This window comes from Ischnura elegans, chromosome 6, assembly GCF_921293095.1.
Source record: "Ischnura elegans chromosome 6, ioIscEleg1.1, whole genome shotgun sequence".
NCBI lineage: Eukaryota > Metazoa > Arthropoda > Insecta > Odonata > Coenagrionidae > Ischnura > Ischnura elegans.
In genome coordinates, this window is record NC_060251.1 from 49746362 (window position 1) to 49770705 (window position 24344).

General features: G+C 35.1%; 1 protein-coding gene and 1 long non-coding RNA gene across 6 annotated transcripts in view; one reads left to right on the plus strand and one right to left on the minus strand.

Moving 5' to 3' along the window:
• Nucleotides 1-12690, plus strand: part of LOC124160633 — a 62844-nt gene extending 50154 nt beyond the window's left edge. For both annotated transcript variants that reach the window (XR_006865214.1, XR_006865213.1), the window contains 2 exons: nucleotides 11007-11116; nucleotides 11899-12690. This is a non-coding gene — a long non-coding RNA (uncharacterized LOC124160633). The remainder of the gene's footprint in view (nucleotides 1-11006; nucleotides 11117-11898) is intronic.
• The window catches only part of LOC124160631 (regulating synaptic membrane exocytosis protein 2), a 512636-nt gene that overhangs the window by 44148 nt on the left and 444144 nt on the right, over nucleotides 1-24344 (minus strand). For all 4 annotated transcript variants that reach the window (XM_046536542.1, XM_046536543.1, XM_046536541.1 and 1 more), the window contains exons 4-7: nucleotides 10900-11108; nucleotides 4044-4174; nucleotides 2821-2986; nucleotides 1940-2029 (exon numbers count right to left, since the gene is read on the minus strand). In XM_046536542.1, coding sequence (XP_046392498.1) covers nucleotides 1940-2029; nucleotides 2821-2986; nucleotides 4044-4174; nucleotides 10900-11108 — 596 coding nt within the window. The remainder of the gene's footprint in view (nucleotides 1-1939; nucleotides 2030-2820; nucleotides 2987-4043; nucleotides 4175-10899; nucleotides 11109-24344) is intronic.

Consider the following 24344-nt stretch of genomic DNA (forward strand, 5'->3'; position numbering starts at 1 on the left):
TTCTAAGCTTGGTTAATGATGTTTCCATTATGTCAGAATCAACCATCAATTATTGTTAGAACCATCTAATGATAAACATAGGGACCTTAGTTGTGCACCTAATAATTTTTGTATTTTAGAACCTACCTGCAACACAGATGGCTTAATACGTAGCTTACTTTAACAGAAATATGGGGGTAAAAATTTCTTTTCTGTCCCAGAATTTATTTACACTAACATCCGTTTCACTCACAATAATGAGGATTGAGGAATTTTGATTGAATACTAAAGACCAATGCTCCCTTAATTTATTGGGTAACATATTTTACGCCCTACATTTTTATCTTGTTTTAATTTTGCAGACAATAAACTCCAGTTTATATAAACCAGATTCTAGTGGTGATCTTGCTACTATGTAATACAAATGGTTTCATGGCAGTATCCTATCATACTTGCATCAAGGAAACATTATGCCTTGTGTTTTGGACACACAGTTGGGGAACACAGTTTTTGTATGAGGCTAACTTTAATGAGTTATTATTTTATAAATTTGTTATAACTCAAGTATATGCAGTGCATCTTGATAAGTTATTCTGAAGGTACTGCATATTGCTGTTTGTGATATCAAGTGGTCATTTGAGTTCCTGATGTTCCTAAGTACTGCAAAAATTTTTATGGATTCCTGACATATTTCTTATACCCGAGATGAGCTTCTTAGATGCTTACTTCAACCTATCATTTGAGCTACATATTAGCTTCAGGTTGAATCAGATTTGAAAATGTAGGGCGTAAAATATGTTACCCAATAAATTAAGGGAGCATTGGTCTTTAGTATTCAATCAAAATTCCTCAGTCCTCATTATTGTGAGTGAAACGGATGTTAGTGTAAATAAATTCTGGGACAGAAAAGAAATTTTTACCCCGATATTTCTGTTAAAGTAACCTACGTGTTAAGCCATCTGTGTTGCAGGTAGGGTTATGGTTTGAATTATTTCTAATGACATATGATGTTTTATTTATCACTGTTTCATGTAACATAGCATTCACAAGGTCAAGCAAGCAACATTATCAGAAATCTTATCAGGCTTGAGTTTATGCAAGTGGTTAATATTCATAGAGAAACACAGAAATAATATTCCACTTTTAATGTATATAGTATCAACCAACCCTGGTTTTTACAGCTCAGTGCCATTTTCTAGGCAATTCGTAAAGATTTCTCACAACATTAAATGGGGATACAGGCATCCCCCGAGTTACGTAAGAGATGCGTTCCGGCAGACTATGCGTAAGTCGAAATTTACGTAAGTCGAACCTTTGCGTTGGCGCTTCAGAGATTGCTGTATAACAAGTTGTATCGTACAGGAATGAGCGCATCCACATACGCCACCACATCCATCGCTAGAACTGCAAATTTTCACGTTGATTGCTGACTTGGGATTTATAAGCGATTTTTCTACAGAAATTAATGAAATTTCCTTCGAGGAATGACAAAAATGGGTCACTTTGCTATTTTTAGCACGTAAAAAACTCTATAACTATTCGATATTTTTTCTAACATAGGTTGTACGAGCGAATATCTACTTCTTCGCGCTCGCATTCGAAAATTAACGTAATCATTTGAAATACGGTTATCGCTTACGTAAGTACGGATTTACGTAAGTCGAGACATACGTAACTCGGGGGATGCCTGTACAGTGTTTACACGAGAGACATTCTATTTTGCTCAAAATACACTCACAGTCTTTGAGATAACTATTTTTTAATATTTTTACACTTCAGCAACAGATAAATAATTTTAGAATGTAAAAATTGTTTCAGTTTAACAAAAAGTAAATTCAACTCCTCTAAAAACACTTGAAACAGTTCATTATACAGTAAATACTGAGTCAACCACAAGACTTTAGCAATTAGGCATTAATGTAGATAATAAATGACTAAGAATAAGTGAAAGACTACTTACAGAATGTGGAGGAAGAATTTCTTCGTGAGCACTTAAATAATACCATTCTGGTTCTTCCTCAAGTGGTGCTACAGTCAATTCTATCACCACCTGAAATTTTAGAATATTGATTGATTGCATGGTTAAAAATGGAGGTGGGTTAAAGATAACAAAACTTGGTTCAATACATGGTTTTATGATTTGATCCAAATCCATGGCATATGGAATTGAACATCAGTTTAGCGGGTTTCATATAAAAAAATAGCAAAATGTTTATACTTTTAGTTAAAATATAGCATCCACCATCAACATGACTGAAATAGAGATTTCATTAGGAAGGTAGCATTATTTTTAATAATCTCTTATAAAAATAGTTTTTGAATTAATAGGAGGATTAGAATTTGGTGTTTGCCTGTGACGTAAAGAAAAAGCATTTGGATATGATCAAGGAAATGATTCAGATTTGGATTGAATAAATATTGGATTCATCATATCCCATAAAAATAACAAAGTATCATCATTTTGTGATGTGCTGTTCAATTTTAATGCAGAATATTTTGAATGGTTAACAAATTAATTTAGGATATCTGTCATTTGATATAAAAGAGACCATATGACCAACAAAGGGGCAGTAAAGGCTATTGGGACTCTTCTATGTACTTAATTTCCTCAGATTCTTGTAATCTCATGAGGTGATCCATTATTGTAGTGATTAAAACTGATTATTTCATTTGGAAAATTTTAAGATTCAAACCCAATATCCAATGTGATTTCAAACCCAATTTCCAATGTAATTACATAGGTAGTTTGAAGAAAAAATATATTTATAGATTATATCTGGGTATTTTGGAACCATCATGCATATCAAAACTTAGGTTAATGTCATTGATTAAATATCTCACCTCTCCGAGGAAATCATTCGCACCATACCGCACATAATCCCATACAGTTATTTCTAATATCCGTAGTTTTAGATCTGCTCTTCTAACAGAAGAATATATAAAAGTTTGATTCCATTTTGGATCATTTGTGTTAGCCAAGGTTCTTGTTCTTCTTTTGGACTTTTCACTGCAAAATAAAAAAATAAATGAGTAAAAGAATATTTGTATTATAATTAGCTGTTTTAGAATTTCTCCTATGATCATTTTTCATCCTAGATACAGGATGAGGCAGAATGGGCTCCCTGATTTGAGAATTGAAACCAATTTTGAATCCGCTAATCTAGTACTATTAGGGTTACTACATGAGCGGAGTGATTCAGTGGGCGATTGTGGAGCATTTGTGCAATGGAGGTATTGATTTTTCGTATGCTTAGACAAGAATATTTCTTAGCCATGAGTCCATTCTGCCCCACCCTGTAAAACAGTAAAATCATAAGCATCTTTGAAAAATTGAGTTTAAATCCTGTTACATAAATATTTATGCGGACTTTAAATATGCATTAATAATTATAATTTAAGAACAAGGGCTGAGTGGTTTTTGTGATTTGAGCGACCAAAATTAATTAATTTTGGTCTCCTAAAGTGTCTTTGAGCTTGGGAAGATGGAAGATAAAATGTTTTATTGGCTGTTGTGATGCTTTCCTGTTTAGAACATCAAAATCAAATGTATGTGAGGAAATACTTACATATTTTACTGCTCAGTTAACCCAAATGCCGATTTCCCACTTACACAAAATTGATTGGATGTAACCATACAAAAATTGTGTGAGGAATATTTCATAAAACAGAAAAATTATTCTTCGAATGAGTTTTTACAATAAGTTAGTTGATGAAATAACATGATATAGTTTTTCTATTTTCTGTTGTAAACGAGACTTATTGAAATGGAAGATATACATTTATGGTACCAAAATTCTTAATTCAGACAGTACTATATGGAATGGGTGGAAAAAATGAGTAACATTTGTGTAATAATTCAAACTTAAATATAAACTGTCAATGAATTAAATGGAAATAGTGAACAACCCAATACTCATTAATATCGTGTTACCTTCCATTCTACTCATGCAAACCTTTGTAGGAGAGTCACATTTTACAAAGTTGTGATGGGAACTTATCCCTTCCACTTTCATTCATTTCTTGAAAGTTAGAGAAAAGTGTAAGATATTGACGAAATATCCTACCTTCGGTCGGGCAGGAGGAACAATTTGGCATAAGGATTTCTTGGCTGACCATTGGTGCGTGGTGACAATCCTGCGGCACACACAATAGTAACAACAAGTTGAAGGGCCGTTGCATCAAACCAAAGTTTAACCTGCAAAAGATAGAATAATAGCATTTATGTAGGGGAAATCACAATGAAAATTTTCTAGATAATGAAAACCATAATCTGCTGAGTGATATGTCCATGGCATTTTGTATTAAATGTAAATGTTAGAAAATGAAAGTTCTCTGTCTGTAAATTTCCATTGTTACTGTTGTTTAGTATATCCAAGACAAATGTTTTGAAATTTGAGCCTTAATGTTCTTAATTATTTTTGAGAAAAAACTTTTTAAATCTGCAGTAAGCTATAAGAAAAGCTGATGCAATTATTAAGGCTTGTGGAGGTAAGAGAGTTGAACTTGGTGTTCATGGTAATCATGGCTTCAGAAAATAGGAGAGAAAACAATTTTATTTGTACATATTATTTCAGCAATGTTTTATTTTTCTCTTAAATATTACAATTTACCAATAATTTTCGTTAATAAATACTGAATATAGGTATATCATGAATAATAAGCCAGCTTTTGGAGGCTCAAGAGCTGACATTTACTTACAATGTACCATTTAGACAATACAGCCATGTACTCCATAATTCTGTCACATAATACTTTCTTGTATTTTCATAGTAATAACACTAGTTTGCATTTACATGTTCCTTAAGTCTTAGTTTGATGCTTATTCTGAATTAATAGTTTTTTGCTGACTGGTTTTTTTTTTTTTTTAGAGAAGTGGTGGAACGGGAACCTGTATTTAGATTTAGTTGGCAACAGCATAGCAAGAGCATTTATTATCTCTCAAATGCTTCAGACTTAGTACTATACCGAATATGTTCCATGCACAGCAAACAACATTTAATGCTTTTTATGGTGAGTGTGATTGCTTTGCCTACAATTCTCATCATCACTGACTGCCCCTTTTTAATGAGTACCTAAAGTAATGCCATCACTGCCTAGCCGAAATTGTGATCCCAGCTCATAATTCAAATGTGTGAGCCATAAACATTTAAAAATACCATCTCATTTTTAGCTACTGCTCCAAAATAGAGACTTTCATAAAGTAAAGGTGTAGCACTGAATAGTTAAATGGACATTATAGGCCATACCATGTCACCACTTAAGCTAAACTAATGATGGGTATTCTGCCAACAGATATATACCAATTTAATTGAAAATTTACGTACTATTTTCATGTTATTTTTGCTCACGTTTCCAAGGTTTGGGGATATTTTTTAACATCAACAAATAAACTAAATAAATTTACAAATGAAAATCAACAATGTAACTACAGTTTTTCTTTGGTACAGCACACTAAATATTTTCTAAGGGCAGATCATCCTGTTTTCTGATCACTGGTGAATGATTTTGCATCGTTTTCATGATGCTTTAAAAAAAATCAGATGCTAGAAAACTGATTTTTAATCTTTGCTCCTTATGAATATGGATTAGACCATTGTTTCCACTGAAATCCTCTTGCATTTAAAAAAATTGTGTTACATGCAAGATTGCCTTGCTTGCTCTCAAGAAAAGTGTTACGTTTAGATCCTCACATTTGCTATAAGGTTTTAGAAGGTAATATTTGATCAAAGCTCTTTTGAATAGTGATTAAACTTTATTATTTTTCCGTAGATACATTCACTCAGAGCTAAATGAAATGTTATCGTTGATCTTTCAGCACAAATTTTCATACCTAATTAGTGCTATCAATACTATGCCTTTGCATTCATTTGTATGAAACCCTTATAGGAACCAGAGAATTTTTCATTTATTCATACATTGTAGGTCTTGAAATACCTCTTGCCACCTAACTCCTGCAATTTAGTGATCACTTTCTGCTGTCATAGCAGAGAGATCTATCTACAGTTGATCAAATAGCATCCAGATACAGTGGGTCTGTATTGAATTTGGGATGGATTTTTAAACTTCATCCATGCATGGATTCAAATTTTTTAAGTCTGTAAGGGGTCAAAAAGAGATCCAAAACATACTTAATGCAATAGATGATAGTTGCCAATTGAAGGATACTGCTAAGAGAGTCTTGAATACGCAGAATAATGAATGCTCAAACTTTTATGAAGGGAAGACCACATTCCATTCATTGAAAAAAAAACAAGTCAATTAATGTGGTCCAGTTGGAGATTGACAATCCAATCCTATGGTTATCCAAAAACTCTGATTGCCCTCAACTATAACTACTCTAATTTGGGATTCGGCAGCCCTTTAGAGAACGTAGGCCACATGTTCAAATACTAGAGATGGGTCGAATAGCAGATTTCTCGAACTCGAATATTGAATCATTGCTCGAATATTCGAATACCTCGTATTTCGAATACCTCGAATACTAGAGTTGTGCAAAGCATATTAAAGGTACGTTTCTTCTTCTACTTCCCTCGATGATTGTATAAATAAAAAGGTATCCCGTGGAACCTCGATCTATCGTTTTTCAAGGGGATGGATGAAAAAAAAGATGAATGTGGGAATGTTTGACTAGGTTGCCTATGCAGCAGGAAACTCAGGATTTTGGCGAGTAATTGTGATTTCCTTTAAAGGATTCAAACAGGAATTTAGCTGATTAATGGAATATTTTCATTTTATGGAAAAAATTTGGGCATATACATAGTTGATTCAACTAACATCTCTCTCAAATATCAGAGGGGGACACACCACCTTGCGAAAAAATGATTTCATGCCATCACGGCATTTACACTGCTATGATGGGTTTCTGTCTGATGTATACATTCTTATCTACCAAATGCCATTTCAGCGGCATGCCCATCTGATACTCTGCTTCATTCAACTTCTTATTTTCAACAGGTAGCTCGCTTTACCCCCACTCCTGCTGTCAAGTGCTAGCAGACAATCTGAGGCGTTTTGCAAAATACACGCGCTTCTCCACCAGATTTTCTTCAATTATTTTCAGTCCATCTTTGGAAGTTCTCACGAGAAAAGAAGATGAATTCGAATTGCTAGCAGGGAGAAACCAAATATCCTGAGAAAATATCCCTTAGTCTGTGACTGTAACAATAGAGATTTATAGCAAAACTCATAAATTGTAACTTGATATATGTTTTCGGAAAAAAATCATCAACTTCAACTACTTCATCAACTTCCAAGAAGCTCTGCTGCTCATATTGAGTCTCGCCAGAATGCTAAGTCTCCGCCGTATTTTGATGTTTATTTCCTCGCGTAAAATGCTTAAATGAAGTCAGAAATGCATCGCGTTTGGTCTTATTTTTTTTAAAATAACGCGCATATTACTAATATTTCAATCCAGTAAAGGTGTAATATCAATTGCCGAAAGTCATTTTAGACACCTTTTGAGCTAATAGATGACTCATGCAGCAGTTGACCTCCAGCAATGGGGAACTTCGAAGCAGGTAGGCAGAAAAAGGTCAGTGGGGGAGGAAGAGGGAAGAGTGAAACAGGATTCTATTACTCTCCTGTAACTTGATATTTTCTTTTGAAGCCTTTGATTTATGGTCTTCGTAATACAAACCCTGCGGAAGCTGGGGCCTTTTGTTTGATTTCGGAGAGGAGGAAAGCGTCGTAGTAGGGGCCAAGGGCTGATGGATGGAGGGGGTAGTGGATTTTGGGAATTGTGCTACATAGTTACTATCCCACGGCACTGAGGTTCTCCTGGTGGGGGAAACTGGGGATTTTTGAATTTTTTTCACCCCATCATTCTCGGTTCCCCACGTCAAACTCTTTTCACCGCTCTAATCCGCGAATTTGATGTAGTTCGTCAACTTGCCTAAAACGGCACTGCATGCACTAAACGACTAGGGTTCTCTATATTTTCTGAGTCAACTACCAATGACGTGCGTGCGACGGTGTATGACGCGAAATTCGGAGTATTTGAGGTATTCGAGAGGGTACCTTTAGCATAATTATTCGAGATCTCGAATATCGAATACTTTCTAGTATTCGAGGTACATATTCGAGTATTTGCAGATACTATTCGCACATCTCTATCAAATATGCTTAAGGCTGCAGGCAGTATGTTCGGAGGGCTAAATGACATTGGTTGCGTGTACTAGTATTTTTCGAATATATTTCAATAACAACAGAGTCATTATGGATGATAATAATACTCACTCACAAGACATAATCACATGGTTATTACCATAAAATTATTGATAGCTATTATTTTTGGGGCCACATGAAATACCTTCAGGGCTCTCATGTGGCTCATGGGTCATTGTTTGCTGACCTGTACTCTAATCAGTGGCTAAGCTCAAGCAGCATTTTCCTATAGGCTAACTAGGCTTCAGCCTAGGGTCACGAGATCAAGAGGGGCCTACATTCAAATTGTTAGCAAAATGTTCAAACCAATCATAACATGTTTCATTTAGCTTATTGGTATGCATATACACAGTAATGATGTATCATATATACCTACCCGTAATCATAACATTGACCTCCATATTCCAAAACATCACACGCCTCATATGAACAAATCATTCATAGTAACCGCCTCACGAATATGGAACTCTCTCCCAGCCCAAATGAGAAGCAGTACAAATATCAATAGGTTTAAACACAGCACATATGGGTTTCTGAAGAATGCCTCCTTATCCCCAAGTTAAATTTCTTTTGTTTATATTCACTTTCTTATGTTCATATTTCTTGTTTATATTCACTTTCTTATGTTCATATTTCATGTTTATATTCACTTTCTTATATTCATATTTCTTGTTTATATTCACTTTCTTATGTTCATATTTCTTGTTTATATTCACTTTCTTATGTTCATATTTCTTGTTTATATTCACTTTCTTATGTTCATATTTCTTGTTTATATTCACTTTCTTATGTTCATATTTCTTGTTTATATTCACTTTCTTATGTTCATATCTCTTGTTCATATTTCTTTTGTTTGTCACCTTAAATTTTGTAATTAGTGTGTGTTATATCTAAGTGCGATCATTTATTTTTCGACATAGCTTATGGCCTCTTTTATCTAAATCTAGCTCTGGATAAGCTACAGGAATCTTAATGGATATTCTAGCCCTTTGGTCCCTTAAAATAAATCTCTATACTTGATATAGTGCATATAATAATGAGTGTATTATTAATATGAATTGTTCATTACTCATTAATCAGTCAGCGATACTTCTTCATAAACCTTGAAACAACCTCTTTTAAAATCTCTGTTTCGTCTCGCTTTCTCTCTTAGTCATCACCACAACTCAGAAGAATTGATGAGACTAGTCTTTCACCTCTCAAGAATTAAGGGTATTTCTGTGTAAGAATGCAGTAGATATTGAGTATTTTCATATCTTTCATTTGGACTTTTGGGTGTCTACCAGCAGCTAGACATCCATGCCTCCAAAACACTTTAATGTGGTGGGGTGTGTGGAAATTTCAGAAAATAAATATCGTTTTGCTGTGATTCCATAGAAACATAAAATGGATGATTAAGCTTACATGTTGTGAATATTCATCAAATCTGCCAACCCACCTAAATCCATCTAATCCCTAGATTCGAAGATTCGAATGTGGATTCGATAAGATTCAAACTATCACTCAAAGGGTTCTATCTAACACCCTTATCTTTGTTACAGTTACAATGTATATGTCTTGTACATTAATGCTACCAATTTTTCTTTCTTTGACTGAAATATAAGAGCACAATAGCTTACTCTAAATAGGAAACAATACAACATCAAAGTCACTACTGTTTAAGTTTCCTGGCCAGGGGGTTTGAAATAGTTTATGGACTTCTTATTGGTGCTTTCTTATATAGTTTTTCTTAAAGTCAATGCAAGAGCCACAAAAAGCATTGTGAGGAAATGTGGGAGGTAAATAAATGTACAAGATGCCAGGTGCAAGATGTAAGATGTCAGTCAATTTTCAAACTTTTTTAATTCCCTACTTACATAGAAAATAATGCGATGCTGTAATCTTTTTGGGCACTCTCAGTATTTTACAGTGCTCTTAATCGTCGTCACCGACTTAACTCTTTCGCGCCGAATGCCACACCAGTGCGGCGACGATTTTTTTCCATGAAAAACGAATGCCACACCTGTGCGGCGTTAATTTTCCTAACCTAAGCAACGAATGCCATGCCTGTGCGGCACAGGTCGAAAAAAGTGACCGTGGCGGACACAATAGACCCACGGACGCGGTCGCCCCTCGTGATCCGCCTTAGTGCGAGCCCAGTCCCATCTTCGGCCGCTCAGGTCGACCCTTTCTTATCCTCTCCATGCGGTCAACTACTGTTATTTGCTGTGTGTTTTCCAAAAATATATTTGTTGCTTACTTTTCATATCTATTGCTATAAATGAATTCATCTTTTTTTGCTGAACACATGGAAGTTTCAAACAAAATTCTAACGTTAATATCAACGGAGTTATAGACCAACTAGTAAATATACTAAATTCGTCTATATCAACGTTATAACTTCGTTTAAAATTTCTGCACGCTCAGAAAAGAAACACAAAATTCATTTTGAATGTAAAAAATCGATGCGAACAACAAATATTTACATATATTTTGCACTAATATTTTAGCCAGTGGACCGCGGACTCGTCCTAGGAAGGGGCTTTTAATCCCTCTAGGGTCTGGGATGGAGGCCTAGGAAAGGGATCGGCGCCCCACTGAGTTGGGTCCAAAAATGGTTAGGGAGGGAACCACTGCCTTCAGTCGACGCGAAAAAGCTTCGTACAGTGGAGTAAAGAAAACTTTCAAGAGACTCGTATTGAGGAAGAATTTCCCTCAACGAAAGTCCGGCGCGAAAGGGTTAAATTCATAGAAATGAAAAATGTTTTGTGTGCTTACCTGCAACCTCCCTCCAACTGCACCCCTTTCTCTATGTTGTTGGTGCGGTCTTCTATGGTGCTCTGAATGCTGGGGATGATGTTGATGATGGCGGAGGCCCCGAGCAGCCGAAGATGCAGCTGACGCGGGGTCAGGAGAGCTTGGTGATGTCACCATCACGCTAGGCTTCTCTCTTCCTGATATGTCCCTTCTTGATGGGTCATAGATATCTATGGAGGTAAGAAAAGAGTGATACTGATTTAGTTTATGGCATTAAATGGCAAAAACATTTTAAATGGCTTTGTGTGGGTTAGTGACAAAATAACACAAGTAAATAGGTTAGGAAATTAATATCTAAATTTTCTATAAGTTGTTTACTTTAGACTTCGTAATATTCACATAATTATACCAAGCAAGAAATTTTAATTTAAACCATAATTTTACTTCATTTTTTTATGCATGAAGTATTTACAAATGATTACTGCATAATATGTGACAGTGAAGAGAAAAAATAAGGTTCTTGTTATTGTGAATTTAGCTATTGAGTCAATCATAATTATTACATTTGTAAGGAAATGGATACTAATAGATAAACAACAGGTCATCAGAGGAGATCTTAGCTTTGAGTATGAGTAATGATTAAGCATTAAAGCTATGCTATTTTATTTATAATTCTTATTTAAAATTATTTTATCTACATTAACTTAAAGGTAGACTTATATTCTAAATTACTTCTAAGTCTCTGAGAATGTAAGTAGACATTCTTTTTATATCCAAAAAGTATATTGATATCTATGGCATCGTAAAATTCTATGATACTGCATTTTAATGTATCATAAATATTCTATCAAATGTATATCTGAAGAAATGTCCATCATCAAATTATATTCCAGAAGTTATATTAATTATAAGCAAATTAGATTCCAGATATTCCTGAGTAGATGTATCATTTCTAACTGTATTATTATTACTTTCAAGCATTAATTAGATAAATGCATTTTCTTTTCACGATCCATTAAGATGGAGAAAGGAGAATTCAGCCTAACTTTTGACTTTTTTAGTCATCTGTATTTACTTGACTTAGGGGAAATTTGCACAATTCACCCAAATATAAGGGTATGCACTCTTTGTCATTATAAATTGTAACTAATGTATTATGTCATAGATTGTAAATATATATTAAAAAGGGTAATACCTGGATAAAATCTTGCTTAACTTTTCTTGAATGTGTATTGTGTGAAAATAAATTTAACCTCATATGTATCAGTATTTAAGAAAGAAAAATGTTTTTCGAATCTCAATGGAATCCAATATAGGTTGAGAATACATAAATACATAACATGAATTAAACATTAGAAATATGTAGAATGCTAACACTTGTTGTGAATTTATCAAATAACAATATTGCATATGTATAATGTTTGCCTCTTATTATCTCAAAAATTTCAGTAATGGGATACGATAAAGCATTTAATTTTTTCATAGTTCATTTTTTTCAATGCTAATGCAGCTACCAAGGTATTTTCTATGCAAAAGAGGGCTGTCAAATCAGTGTTATGGGTTTTAATAAGACTGCCGGGATAAATGTTGTTTTGGAAACTCATGATAATCTCTCTTCCTAGTATTTGCACTGTAAATTTTTCTACGTTTGTCAGAAATAAATGATACTTGTTTATGCCCAAATCTGCTGTGCATAGCCATGAGACACGTGGTAGCGAAAATGTCCATTTGCAAATCAGCCACTAAGCATAAGTCAGAGAGGTCCATATGTTACTGGAGCAATGATGAGTTTTGGAACAAAAGATTTTTTAAGACTGTACTCTACTTGAGTCTTCTTTTTTATGAATTCCTCTCAGCAAAATATCAGAAATCCCTGGGAATGTTTACATCTTATGTAGACACATTTGTGTAGATGGATGCCCAATGAACTAGGGTCTTTTATATACTTTTCAAAGCAAAAATCCTGAAAAATTACATTTCTGTCCTTACTTGTGTTGGTCGAAAAGAAAGAATGAGATCTGTCTAGCAACTCATTGTAGTCATCTCTGGTATTGAAGAGAGAGGAATTGATGGAAATCTCTGAGCTAAGGGACAAGGATTGGTGTCGGATGGAAAGGTATGCCGAGCGTTTTGTTGTCATTAACGCTTTTGAGACCGTGAATAAGGGTTGAATGACTTCAAATTGACTGAACCGGAGTTGAATTCTGTTGATCCAAATTTTCCTAGGCAATGGCTTTCCCACTCATTCTAGAGGAATTGATTGCGATTTTAAGTTCTTACTATCAACTTTTTGGAGGACATACATTAGGGGTTAATGACCAAATGCAATACTGCGTTTTATCTATGCACTACAGACAGTATGTCTCTGGACCTTTAAAATTGTTTAGTCTTCGTGGAGTAAGTGGTGCATGAGAGTTATACCTTGTCAATAAATCTTTAGCTTAATTGAAGCTAATTTTTAGATGTTACTTTTGCATCTCTGGCCTTCTCTTAGTTCCAGTTCTTGATTGCCCATGGAGTAAAGAGGAAGCTGAATTTGGATGTCTAATAACTGAGGAAAAAATTTAAATCAAAGTTACTAATAGAATGGCTGAATGTATGTATAAATTTCAAAGAGAAGCTGAGTTCATAATGATAAGGATGAGTGGATAGCTTAAATTCATTTCCCATTTCTAGAAAATTTTTGAATTCTATTTCTTGATCATCAAATTAAAAGTATTGAAAGATGGGTCAAAAGTGTGTTTGAATGTGTGTTTGGTATATCTAACTGAACTGAGGATAAAAATTTAAGTTGTGTTGAGATGATATTGAACGAAATGTTATTTTTGTGTGGGTCATTCCATAATTTGTTATGGTAGACATGCTGAATGCAAAACTAAACTAAATGCATGATTAGTTTAACACTTAATTGCAAATCAAATGATTTTATTTTATACCAACTTACCAACTTACTCTGTTACATGTATAGTGGGCCCTTTATTACAGATCCAACTATCCTGTTCGAAATACCTTGATTTATTAAAATCAGTAATTAAAATATCATTATGATAGTTCAATTCAGCATTTGTTCACTAAAATAAAACAATTACTGCATCCTTAGATGCCCATCAACGTTAAAAATCACTGTTACAGTTTTTAACACTCGCAATTGGGTGAGTGAGCATTTATCAATAAATCTGAATATTTCACTTCAAATGTCGACATACCCAGACATAAACTAAGAAATTAGCTCAGACGTGAGGATTTTGAAGACATCACTATTTAGGGAACAGATGAAGGTTGTTGCTCCCATATATATTTAAGATATATGTGAATGAATTCTTTTTTACCGTAAGCATTGGCCATTTACTACAGAAGAATTACATATAAAACACTCAGAAAAAATCACTAACAGTTGTTATGAATCTTCACAAATACTCAGAATGAAAGATAAATCAGAAGAAATAGCATAGTAAGAAAGTGAGGGAAATTCATTAGTTCCAACATAATATCAGCCAGTACTTAACAGCTTCCTAGAGAGACAAATTCTAAATTTAATTCTCTACCAATGAAGCAGTTGTTAAAGAGAAGTTGTAGCCATCTATAGAATAAAGATTTTCCACTTCACCAGGTGATGAGTTGGCTAAAGGTTACAGGACAAAATGTTTAGACCGGAATAGGACATCAGTGGTATGCTATTAAATACTGTAACTAGCCAACACAGGATGGCAGTTACACAGTCAGGAAAGGTATTATTTATGAGATGGTTCTGTTATTATTGTATGAAAAACTCCAACTTCTAATGCATAATTTAACTGAAAGATTAGTTTCTAATCTAGTTGTAAGGAGTAAAATGGTAACAAAAAGAGAAGTGAGTTTGAAGCACACTGAAAGAAGTATTAAACCTATTTAATGAAAGAAAAGTTCTATTATTTAGGTGTTTAATCTGTCTTCAATTGAAGATGCCTAGATTCATTTCCTTTGGGCTGAGTAGTGGAAGAAAGGAATGATTAAGCTCAAATCCATCAATAAAGGTTTTAAATTTTAAAATACTCATTTTTCTATCACAATGAGAGAAATTCCTGTAAGAAACTCATAAGAAAGTCCAAGTTTTGCATGCACAATTCACTTGATAAATCTGCTCTTATGATGGAAATTTGTGCAGTTATTGTTGGCTAAATATGACACACATACAAATAAGCCTAAAATTAATAAGATCAGAATCAACTGAATAGGAATATACGACAGCTATACTTCATATGTTATACATAAGTAAAGTTATGATTTGATAGAGTAGGAAATATTTAAAAAACATGAATAACATTAAACAACCATACACTTAATATGAGACACTATGCAAAGGAAAGTCAGAAATACAGTTGAGAGAGGCCACAGAAGAAATAACATACATTACCAAATACATAGATAGAATGCAAATATGACCATTGATAAGTACAAACTACATGGGGAGGTGCATGACAGAGTCAATTGCTAGGTTCAATTACTTTATTTGACTGTTTAGCATGATTACTGGAATCTCAACGATCACTCAAATTACCTTTTCCACTTCCCATTCCCCTGGTTGGGGAGGAAGAAGACGATTTGTGGTGAGAATGAGAACGATGGTGGTGATGATGAGAATACTGATGTTCTGGAGGCAGGGAGGGTGGCTGGTGAACTTGCTGATAATCGTGATGCCCATGGTGATGGTAGATGCCTTGCTGGTGCCAGGAGGGAGCGGACGAGTGACCCTGATCAACTATTCGCACTGCACCCCTCCCTTCTCGTCTATCCCCCATACCTGGCCCAGCATTGCACAATGTTCTTGACACTATTAGTTCCACCTGAGGTTCCTGCCGAGATTCGGCAATGATATCGTACACTTCCTCAAAGCTTTTTCCCTGAAGGGAACGTCCATTCCACTCAATAACTTCATCTCCTGTGGATAGAAAGTAAATTTTACAGTGGTGTGAGATGAAGATGAACAAAACAGTGAATTTTTGAGTGCATTCCACTTAGTACCGTATTTCTTCCAATGACACACTATTAAAACGGCAAAAATGTTTAACATAAAACAGCTGGAATAAGTACCTTCACTTGATATAAATTCTCAATGCATATCTATGGGTACAATAATAATTTATATTTAATTGTTTAATAACCCGCATCCATTTTATAAATACGTAAATATGATCGCTGTGAAGGCCATGAGAAAATAATTTTGATTCATTTGGAGAGGAGCGCAATTCAGAGGGATTCAACTGGAGGTGGATCACTTCAATCCATGTTTCTCAAAGATTTTGGGGAAGTTTGAAACTCTAACCCTGTAAACGTATTTGCTGCAGCCTCTATTTCTGTCATTTTTCCCCATCGAAAAACTTTATGGGACAAATTTTTGCCATTGAACTTTAATGGGATGCATAGAATCCTTTTAGGCCTACAGGGGGACCAGAAAAATTAATTTTTTCATGTAAGCAATGTTTAATTTTATGTTACATATGGTAGAAGCGTTTTTTTTTTTTTTTGGGAACAGTTGAAGAAATGCTGGATTTTGTTCGGCCATTTTTTTAGGGCATTTTAATGAGCTATCTGACCCATATTCATAGAGCAAGACTAACCTTGTAAGGGTAGTCTAGTTTTATGAAAATTGTAGTATTAAAGAGCTAGGTTTTAGCCACATTGACACAGTGGTTCCCATAAGATCGTACAAGTTAAGCTCTGAACCGGACTAAGGTTGGATGGGTGACCTTTTTTTTTACTTTAATCATGGTGCCCAATTCTACCATCTACAAGTGGCAGGGAAGATAAACATGGCACTGACTCTATGGATCAATAGATGTCCAAGTGCCAGGACACCTAACAAAGACCTCCCATGCCACTTAAGAAAGTCAGCCATGTAGACTACCAAACTGTCACAGTGACCTGCTAAATTATTTTCTTATCAGAAAAATGAATAGATATGTGTCCCTCACCAGGTCGTAACTGTCCTTCCACATCTGCTGTAGTTCCTTTCTTCACTTTCTCAACGATCGCGGCCCTTCTACCACTCTCCAACAAAACTCCTCCGACTACTTTGAGCCCCAAAATGGCAGCACATGAATACCCAGATGAGCTTATTTCCCGTGAAGGAGTCTTCTTCAATATCATGTGGCCGATGAGGTGACCCCCATCTGCACTCACCTGCCATGACAGGGGGTGCTATATTCGGTAGGGTCATGTGGTAAAAGGGATATATATTTTTATACAAGGTCAGTGATGTGAGGATTTATGAGGGCGATATTGTTTTTCAAGAGGCAGGTTTAGAGAGGTAAGGAAAAAAAATGAAATTTCATTGGAGCTGATTTCAGAACAAGCATAATTATACGTTGGAATCCTATCTTAGAAGACAGTGATTTCTTTTAATCAATATTTCAGTTAGAGGAAATATTTATGAATCACATCAGTCAATTATTCTGCAAGAAAATATAAAGATTGGTGGACTCAATGTTGAATTGAAACTTATGAACAATATTTGGACAACTCGTTTGGGAGGAAATTCCCCAAATCATAGAAGTATTTTGGAATATTGATTTAGGCATGGAAATTGCTTTGGGAATTAGAAATGGGGAAATGTTCACAGTTCATTTTGTATGGATGGCACTGCTCTCACATTAAGTTTCTTGACTTGGAGCATATATGAACTTCCAACAGAGAATATTTTGGGAATGCAAATGCTTCAGCGCAGTTTCTGTAGATAAGAGTAGAGAGCATAGATTTATGTGCCTGAGGACAAGGTTGAAAAATCTATGAAACTACTTGATCTACCCCTACTCTGACCTATCCATGACAGGAGAGACTACCTATCTGCAATTGCTTTGGATAGTATTGCTTGACCTATTCTGGTTAATTTGTTACCTTTAAGTAGAAATTTCTATGTGATTTTTGTATTCGATTGAAGTAGGTATCAAACTTCATATTTAAACATGTTTTAAGGCTTAACTACGAACTCTTTAACGAGCTTCAATTCAACCTGAGCCAACAAAGCAGGAGTTTTCCCTGTTTTTATCTTTACATCTCTGGCAGATAAGACTTCAATGCTAAGAAATATTTACAGCACATTTGAATAAATAGAGTTGTTTCTTAGCTAATTACAATGACAGCATTTGAAAATAGATGACAAATGTTTCAAGTCTTTGCATGAAAGCTGATGTCTCCATTTTTTGGAAATTACAATATTATGGTAATTTTTACAACTCAAACTTTAATTGAAATCCATCTTGAATGCCAAAGTCCCTAAATTATGGATTAATGAAATATATTTCAAAATAGGTTTTTGTCTTCAGAGGCATATTTCATTGTCCATTATTCAAATCATTAATTACAGTAAATTTTTATTAAAAAATTATGTATTGGCAGCAATGTTTAGTAGATGTTAACTGAAAAAAGCCATGAAAAGTCCTTTACTATTTATTGATAGACTAAGTTAAAGTGGATGGCAAATTGAATGAATTGCAGCAGACAAAAACTGTTTTGAAAAAATTTCATTTGAGCACTTTAGCAAAATATTATATCCTTAAGCTAACAGTCCAGACTTGCAAATTTGTGTTCCTATGCACACACCACAGAAACACAACAAACATGTGATTAGTTCATGCCATTCATTATGTTACATCAAACACAAAAAAAGCTAATGCTTAAGCAACGTACATATTTTGACACTTATTAACATCTATTAAGCTAGTGTCTCAGAATAGAATCTCTATGAATCACTAATATGACTTTGGTATGGATAAAATTTTTTTATGAGGAGTAAATGACTTATTTCTGGGCGAATGAACAATAATGTTAATGGAGTGGCTCTACCGATTATGAACCTGGTCAGCAAAATTAAAGATTGTATTCTAGGACACTTTAAACACACAGGTTTCTTTTACAGCTAACTGAAGAGAGTTAAACAGTAACAGATTTAACCAAATTGTTGTCAACACTGTTTATTGGTGTAGGGTTAATATCTGTGGAATTTTAAATGTTTTCTGTGAGGTGTAATAAAATAAATTTTAAATGAAACTGCAGCAACATATGGCTGTTCATGTTCAGCCTAAGATAAAATATCTATCTTTAATTTCCAGTGCCATGATAAAAAGGCAAAATAACTCCTTAATTTTTGCAGTTGTGACAGTAAATAATTATGGATATGCACACTGATTGTAAACGTTATCAGCTGGAATATTCAGCAATTAAAACAACTTTTGTTAAAGTGATATGTAAATATTATTCCAGTGTTTGTGCGCAGAGCTTGGAATAGATAGCATAGGAGCAGATATTGGAAACAGGAAGCTGGACTCAAATTTTTACAAAAAATATTCAATTACCACAGCATATAATGAGATTTGAATTAATTATTTACCTTGTGAATTAACTATTTTGGAGTTTTAAAAGGATTTGGCATACTCCATAGAAGGGTTCATATCGTGAGTAAAAATTTTGGAAAAATATATTTTTAATACGGGGCCATAAAACTCAGAAACTCATTTAACACATTTATTTTGTAATTTTGTCATTTACTGGGAATTCCATTTTTCGATTCATTTAAGTGATTTTTCTTCTTAATGTAAGTATTGTAGATCTTTGAATGAGTTATAGTTGAAATTACGTTAGTGTATGTACTAAATTTTTTGGCTGTGAATAAAATCAGTCATTTCTTGGTACATCTTATTGTTAGCTCCATAAAATTTTCTTTACCAATGTAGACAAAGTGCCTCCAGTTCTCTTTAATGTTTACAAATGAGACATCAATTCAGAAAAGAGGTTTGTGGTTTTTACAATATCATAAGAGTTGTTTACCTTTAATCCCTTTATATGAAAATATTATATTCCCACTCATGTAAGAGACTTGCAAATGACTATTTCTCTTTAGCTGCAAAGCTACTAGTTAGTAGTTAGGTTGGCTATTAGGATATTAATATTTCATGAAAAGCACAAAGTTAATAAGGAAGGCGTGTAAAGTTTTGTTTAGGGAACTTAAGGCAAAGCATGATTATTTTACAAGGTATGACATGAAGGGTGATTTGCTTGAACTCAGTGACCTTTAGAATGTGAAACATGATACATATTTCAAATAATATTGATATACAATAATAATTGACCAAAGCACAAATTTAATTTGCATATGCTTAATCTTTTTATGTAGACTTTACGTGGAACAGTTTTGACTAAAGGGAAAGAAATAATATGTGGATGACTGACTCTAGGTGAGTAGGTGTATGAGTTATATAATACCTATGCAAAGCTTTGAAAGGGTTTCTCAGAAGCTGTAGAACAATAAAAAAAATGCTCTTTGTGAGATGCTACAAAGTGGGAGGGAGTGAATGCACTCTTGACAATTGATATTTAGTTGATAACAGGAAAATATAGTTAATATAATATTTTTAGTGACGAATTACTGAAAAATGTACTTGCGAAATGAAAACAAAATTGCTAGCACTTAAAATGAGATGCCAACAAGTTTTCTCGCTGGAAATGAAACCTAGATAGTATGATTTGGGTGTGAATATAAATTTGTGGTTTACTTTTTGATAGTTTTGAACTTTTCATATTATTTCAGACATTAATGGACTCCATTACCTCCCTTTCAAAAAGTTTCCAATAAATTAGTGTTCACCAGTAAATGTTGGTGGTTATCAGTAATTTATTATTGGGTTACCCTTGTTGACTAATCCTACTCAATGATTATTTTCCTCAAGGGAATTTTCTATGACTAAGAATGTGTGCAAGGTACTAGATCACTACATTGTGAAAGCAATAAATGTCAAAAAGATAGCATTAATGACAGAAAGTGTTGTGCCAAAATTTGTGTTTTTGCATAACTATTTTACATGTTACATATATTAGGAATTTCATTAGAACAAAGTGTGTCTCTAACTCTATTTTTACATTATTATCTACACTTGTAATAATACTATGATATGAGTACCTAGTCTATATAACATTCTACATCATATAAAGATAATCTATTCCTGACTATACTATCAGTACTGCTGATTCAATGAATTAATTTGTTGGAATGAAAACCATGAGGTTAAGCTGAATGGACACTAATAAGGGAATTCATTTTGAACAAATAATAAGTTAAGTAATGTTACTGATTATGTTACAAGAGGGGTTTTTGATATGAAGCAGAATTGTAATCAGTGGGGGATCGAGAGAGTATACCCCAGAGGGGATTATAGCTCCCTCCTGGGGTATAAAATTTACACAAGATAAAATGGTAATTTTGTTCAAACCCGCACTACTGCTCGGAGGTTACCCCTCCCCAGGTACCCGACCTACCCCCCTTTGTCCCTATCCTGGATACCCACTGATTTTGATGATGAAAGTTTACATACAGCTCATGAAAATAATTCCCACAATTGTGGAAAAAACCAACAACATCATTCATTCAAGGCAGTAACTGTTACACGATCATACTAGATAAACTTTAAATTATGTAAGTCAAAACTACACTTTTCTCTAATTTACACATTTTTGAGTGACTTTTCTTGCTCGCCATGGGTGCTGGTTGGTACCTTCAGACTTTCTCCCCTATTTGAATCTTCGCTCGACGTGAACGTACTACTCGTGTCTATACCCGAGTCCTTGGTCTGGGAGTCCTGGGATCCTTGCCGGTCGGACCCCCACCTCGAACCGCCGCCACCACGCCACCCGTCTCCTCCCCTACCACCACTCCCATATCTCCCTCCCCCACCACCACTTTTCCACCACGATCCCTCCGGGTCCACACCACCGCCCTCGAGTCCGCACGGGCAACCGCGGCCGTCCGTTGCACTGCCGCCATCTTTGCTCTCGTGAACGCTGTGGCGGCGGGCACTGGCACTGCTTGTACTCCTGTCCCCACTCCCCTCTCGCGTCCGTCGGCGGCCGCCCGTGCTCGACACGGCGCTGGACTGAGCACTCGGTGCACTGACACTATTACTCCTTGTGATCTCTCCGGGATCAAATCGCACCGTCTTCTTTCTCCTCTCCGTGAAGTGCCTTTGGTCCGTGGACCGACTAGTGATCCCACCACCTCTGTCATGACTCCGACTGCTTCCCCCATGCCTCCCACGTTCATGGAGGCTCCCGGACGGGGGTTCGTCGGACAACGTCCGCCGTAGGCCTTCGCGGCCTCGGCCACCGTCGCCTTCCCTCGCGCTGGCACCATCTCGTGACACACGGTAACGACACCGATCCCTGTAATCGGCACTCACATCACGTGCAAATCTATCCACTTCTTTGGAGGAGGTGCCGTAACCCCTCCCTCCGACACCAACGTCTGCACCATCGAGGCCACCACCTCGGCCGCTGGTGGTGCGGCTTTCATCTCTGGGGGTTCTGTTATGCCTATGGCTGTGTCTCTCCCTATGGGAATTGCAATGGTGATGGTTTGAATGCTGACCGTGACGGTGTCTCAAGTTTTCTACTTTCCCTAGTAGAGTCAACAGCAATGAAACAGGAAATAAGACTGGTTCATACGGTGCTACCACAAGGCATAACATTAAGAAAAAATATACTGAACGTAAGATAAAATACACTTTGTAAACAGTGAAACAATAGATGAAACTGCAAAAAATACTCAACAAATTAGGCTTGAAAACAAACAAGAGAGATTAAAAATAACTTGTTAGTAAAAAATTTAACTAATTTAACTAATAGGATACAAAAGTATTTGTTGTGTCAATGTTTCACTGTTAAGTAAGAATATATTAATTTTAAAAATGTTAATATAATTTTATCACTTTGTCAAGAACATAGTAGACCTTGTACTTTGTTCTAAATGTAATGGCATGGATGAGTTAAAAGGAATGAAACACCAGACACAGAGAAAGTCCTGCAGTAAGGAAGGGACAAAGATAGCATAGAAAAAGAAGGGAGAATTACAATTATCAGAAACGGTTAAGAAGTTTAAAGAAATTGCATACACAGAAATTACACTCTCATGCATCTCATACAGGCAAATCACTCACACACAGCCACAGGAGAAAAGGAGAGAAGGATTTCGATAAACCACAATAGAAGACAACAACCAACATCTCAACCTCAAATCAACAACACCAATCAGGCAAGGAAGCGCCCGAGAATATAGAGTAATATTGCCGGCAGAAGCTCCCAGGATCCAAAGATGCTGTGTTATCATGAAACAAAGACCCAGAGCCATTCCATCCAACGGCACACCCGACACCAATTTACAAACCCAAACAACAACATTCACAACAACCACCTTCTTGACGTAAGCATGCAGAAAGAAGCACGAGTAAAAAAGGCTTGTTATCAGCACTGAAAATGGAATTTGCAAGTCATGATGATCCATATTTACTGCGATTAGTGTACAGGTTGTACGTATGGACTACTAGTTTTTTCTCACCGCTAAAAATTTCTTTATCTTTTCATCAAGAATCTCCTGCCTTTTCAAACGCTCGCCCATGCTCTCTGGCAATCCTAAAAGAGAAAGATCAGTAACCTTTGGTTTCAGGATTCCTGGGAAAGAACAGCAAAACAGAATAATGGGAGCAACAACTTCATTTCCAACTCACTGCAATTACGATGCAGAGTTTAGGTATTTTGCTTTCAACTTTTGTGTTGCCTAAGTTTCCAAAAGTTTAATATTATTGTCATGTATCAAGTTGATCTTCATGATACCCTTCAAATTTTTTTTTTCATGTGCATCTGCCTAAAGATATCCATATAGAGGTAGGTGTATCATACTAAAAATATGCCATACCTTGACATTAGTGTCCAAGGGGCTATGAAGGCATTAAATACGATAATTACGTCCTGAAAAGTGCATTTGCTATAGCTTATACTGAAGCACTGCTGAATAAAATATCTTACTTTCGGGGAAATCGAAAAAAAAGAAAGGTTTTTTCTGTAACTAAATTTAATTTATTACCTTAGAATGTTAATTCAACAGAACAGTAAAAACCTTGCTTTCAATTAATCCAATTTTTAAACGGATAAATTATTACATAGTAAACATTAATAGTACACGATAATTGTGATTCATTACTCTTGAAGATTAAGTACATCTCCTCTGATAAGCGAGATACACGTTTAAATTAACTTAAAATTTTACCTAAATGTTAAAGATACTGGCTAACTTAGCTAAGCTTTATATTACACCTATTGATAATTATTGTGACTGTACAGAAGTAAAAATTCAAATTTATCACAAGTAGAAAGTGAAGATGGCACATGTTGTGAAAGAAAACCTTCTATCATCTTTGCTTGGTCTCAGAACATATAAAAGGCTCTACAGATGACGAAATAGCACAAACAGAGAGGAATAAAAACATCTTTTTCTAGCATAATCTTGAGAAATAAGGTGACTTACAGATAAATACTGTTCATAAGCTTCGGCTAATAGCTCAACTTTCAAAATTTTATAATGAGTATTCACAATGCAGTAAAAAGCACACTAATTCCGATTTATTTGAACAGGAAAAATATTCCTTTTAACACCTGCATTATTTTTG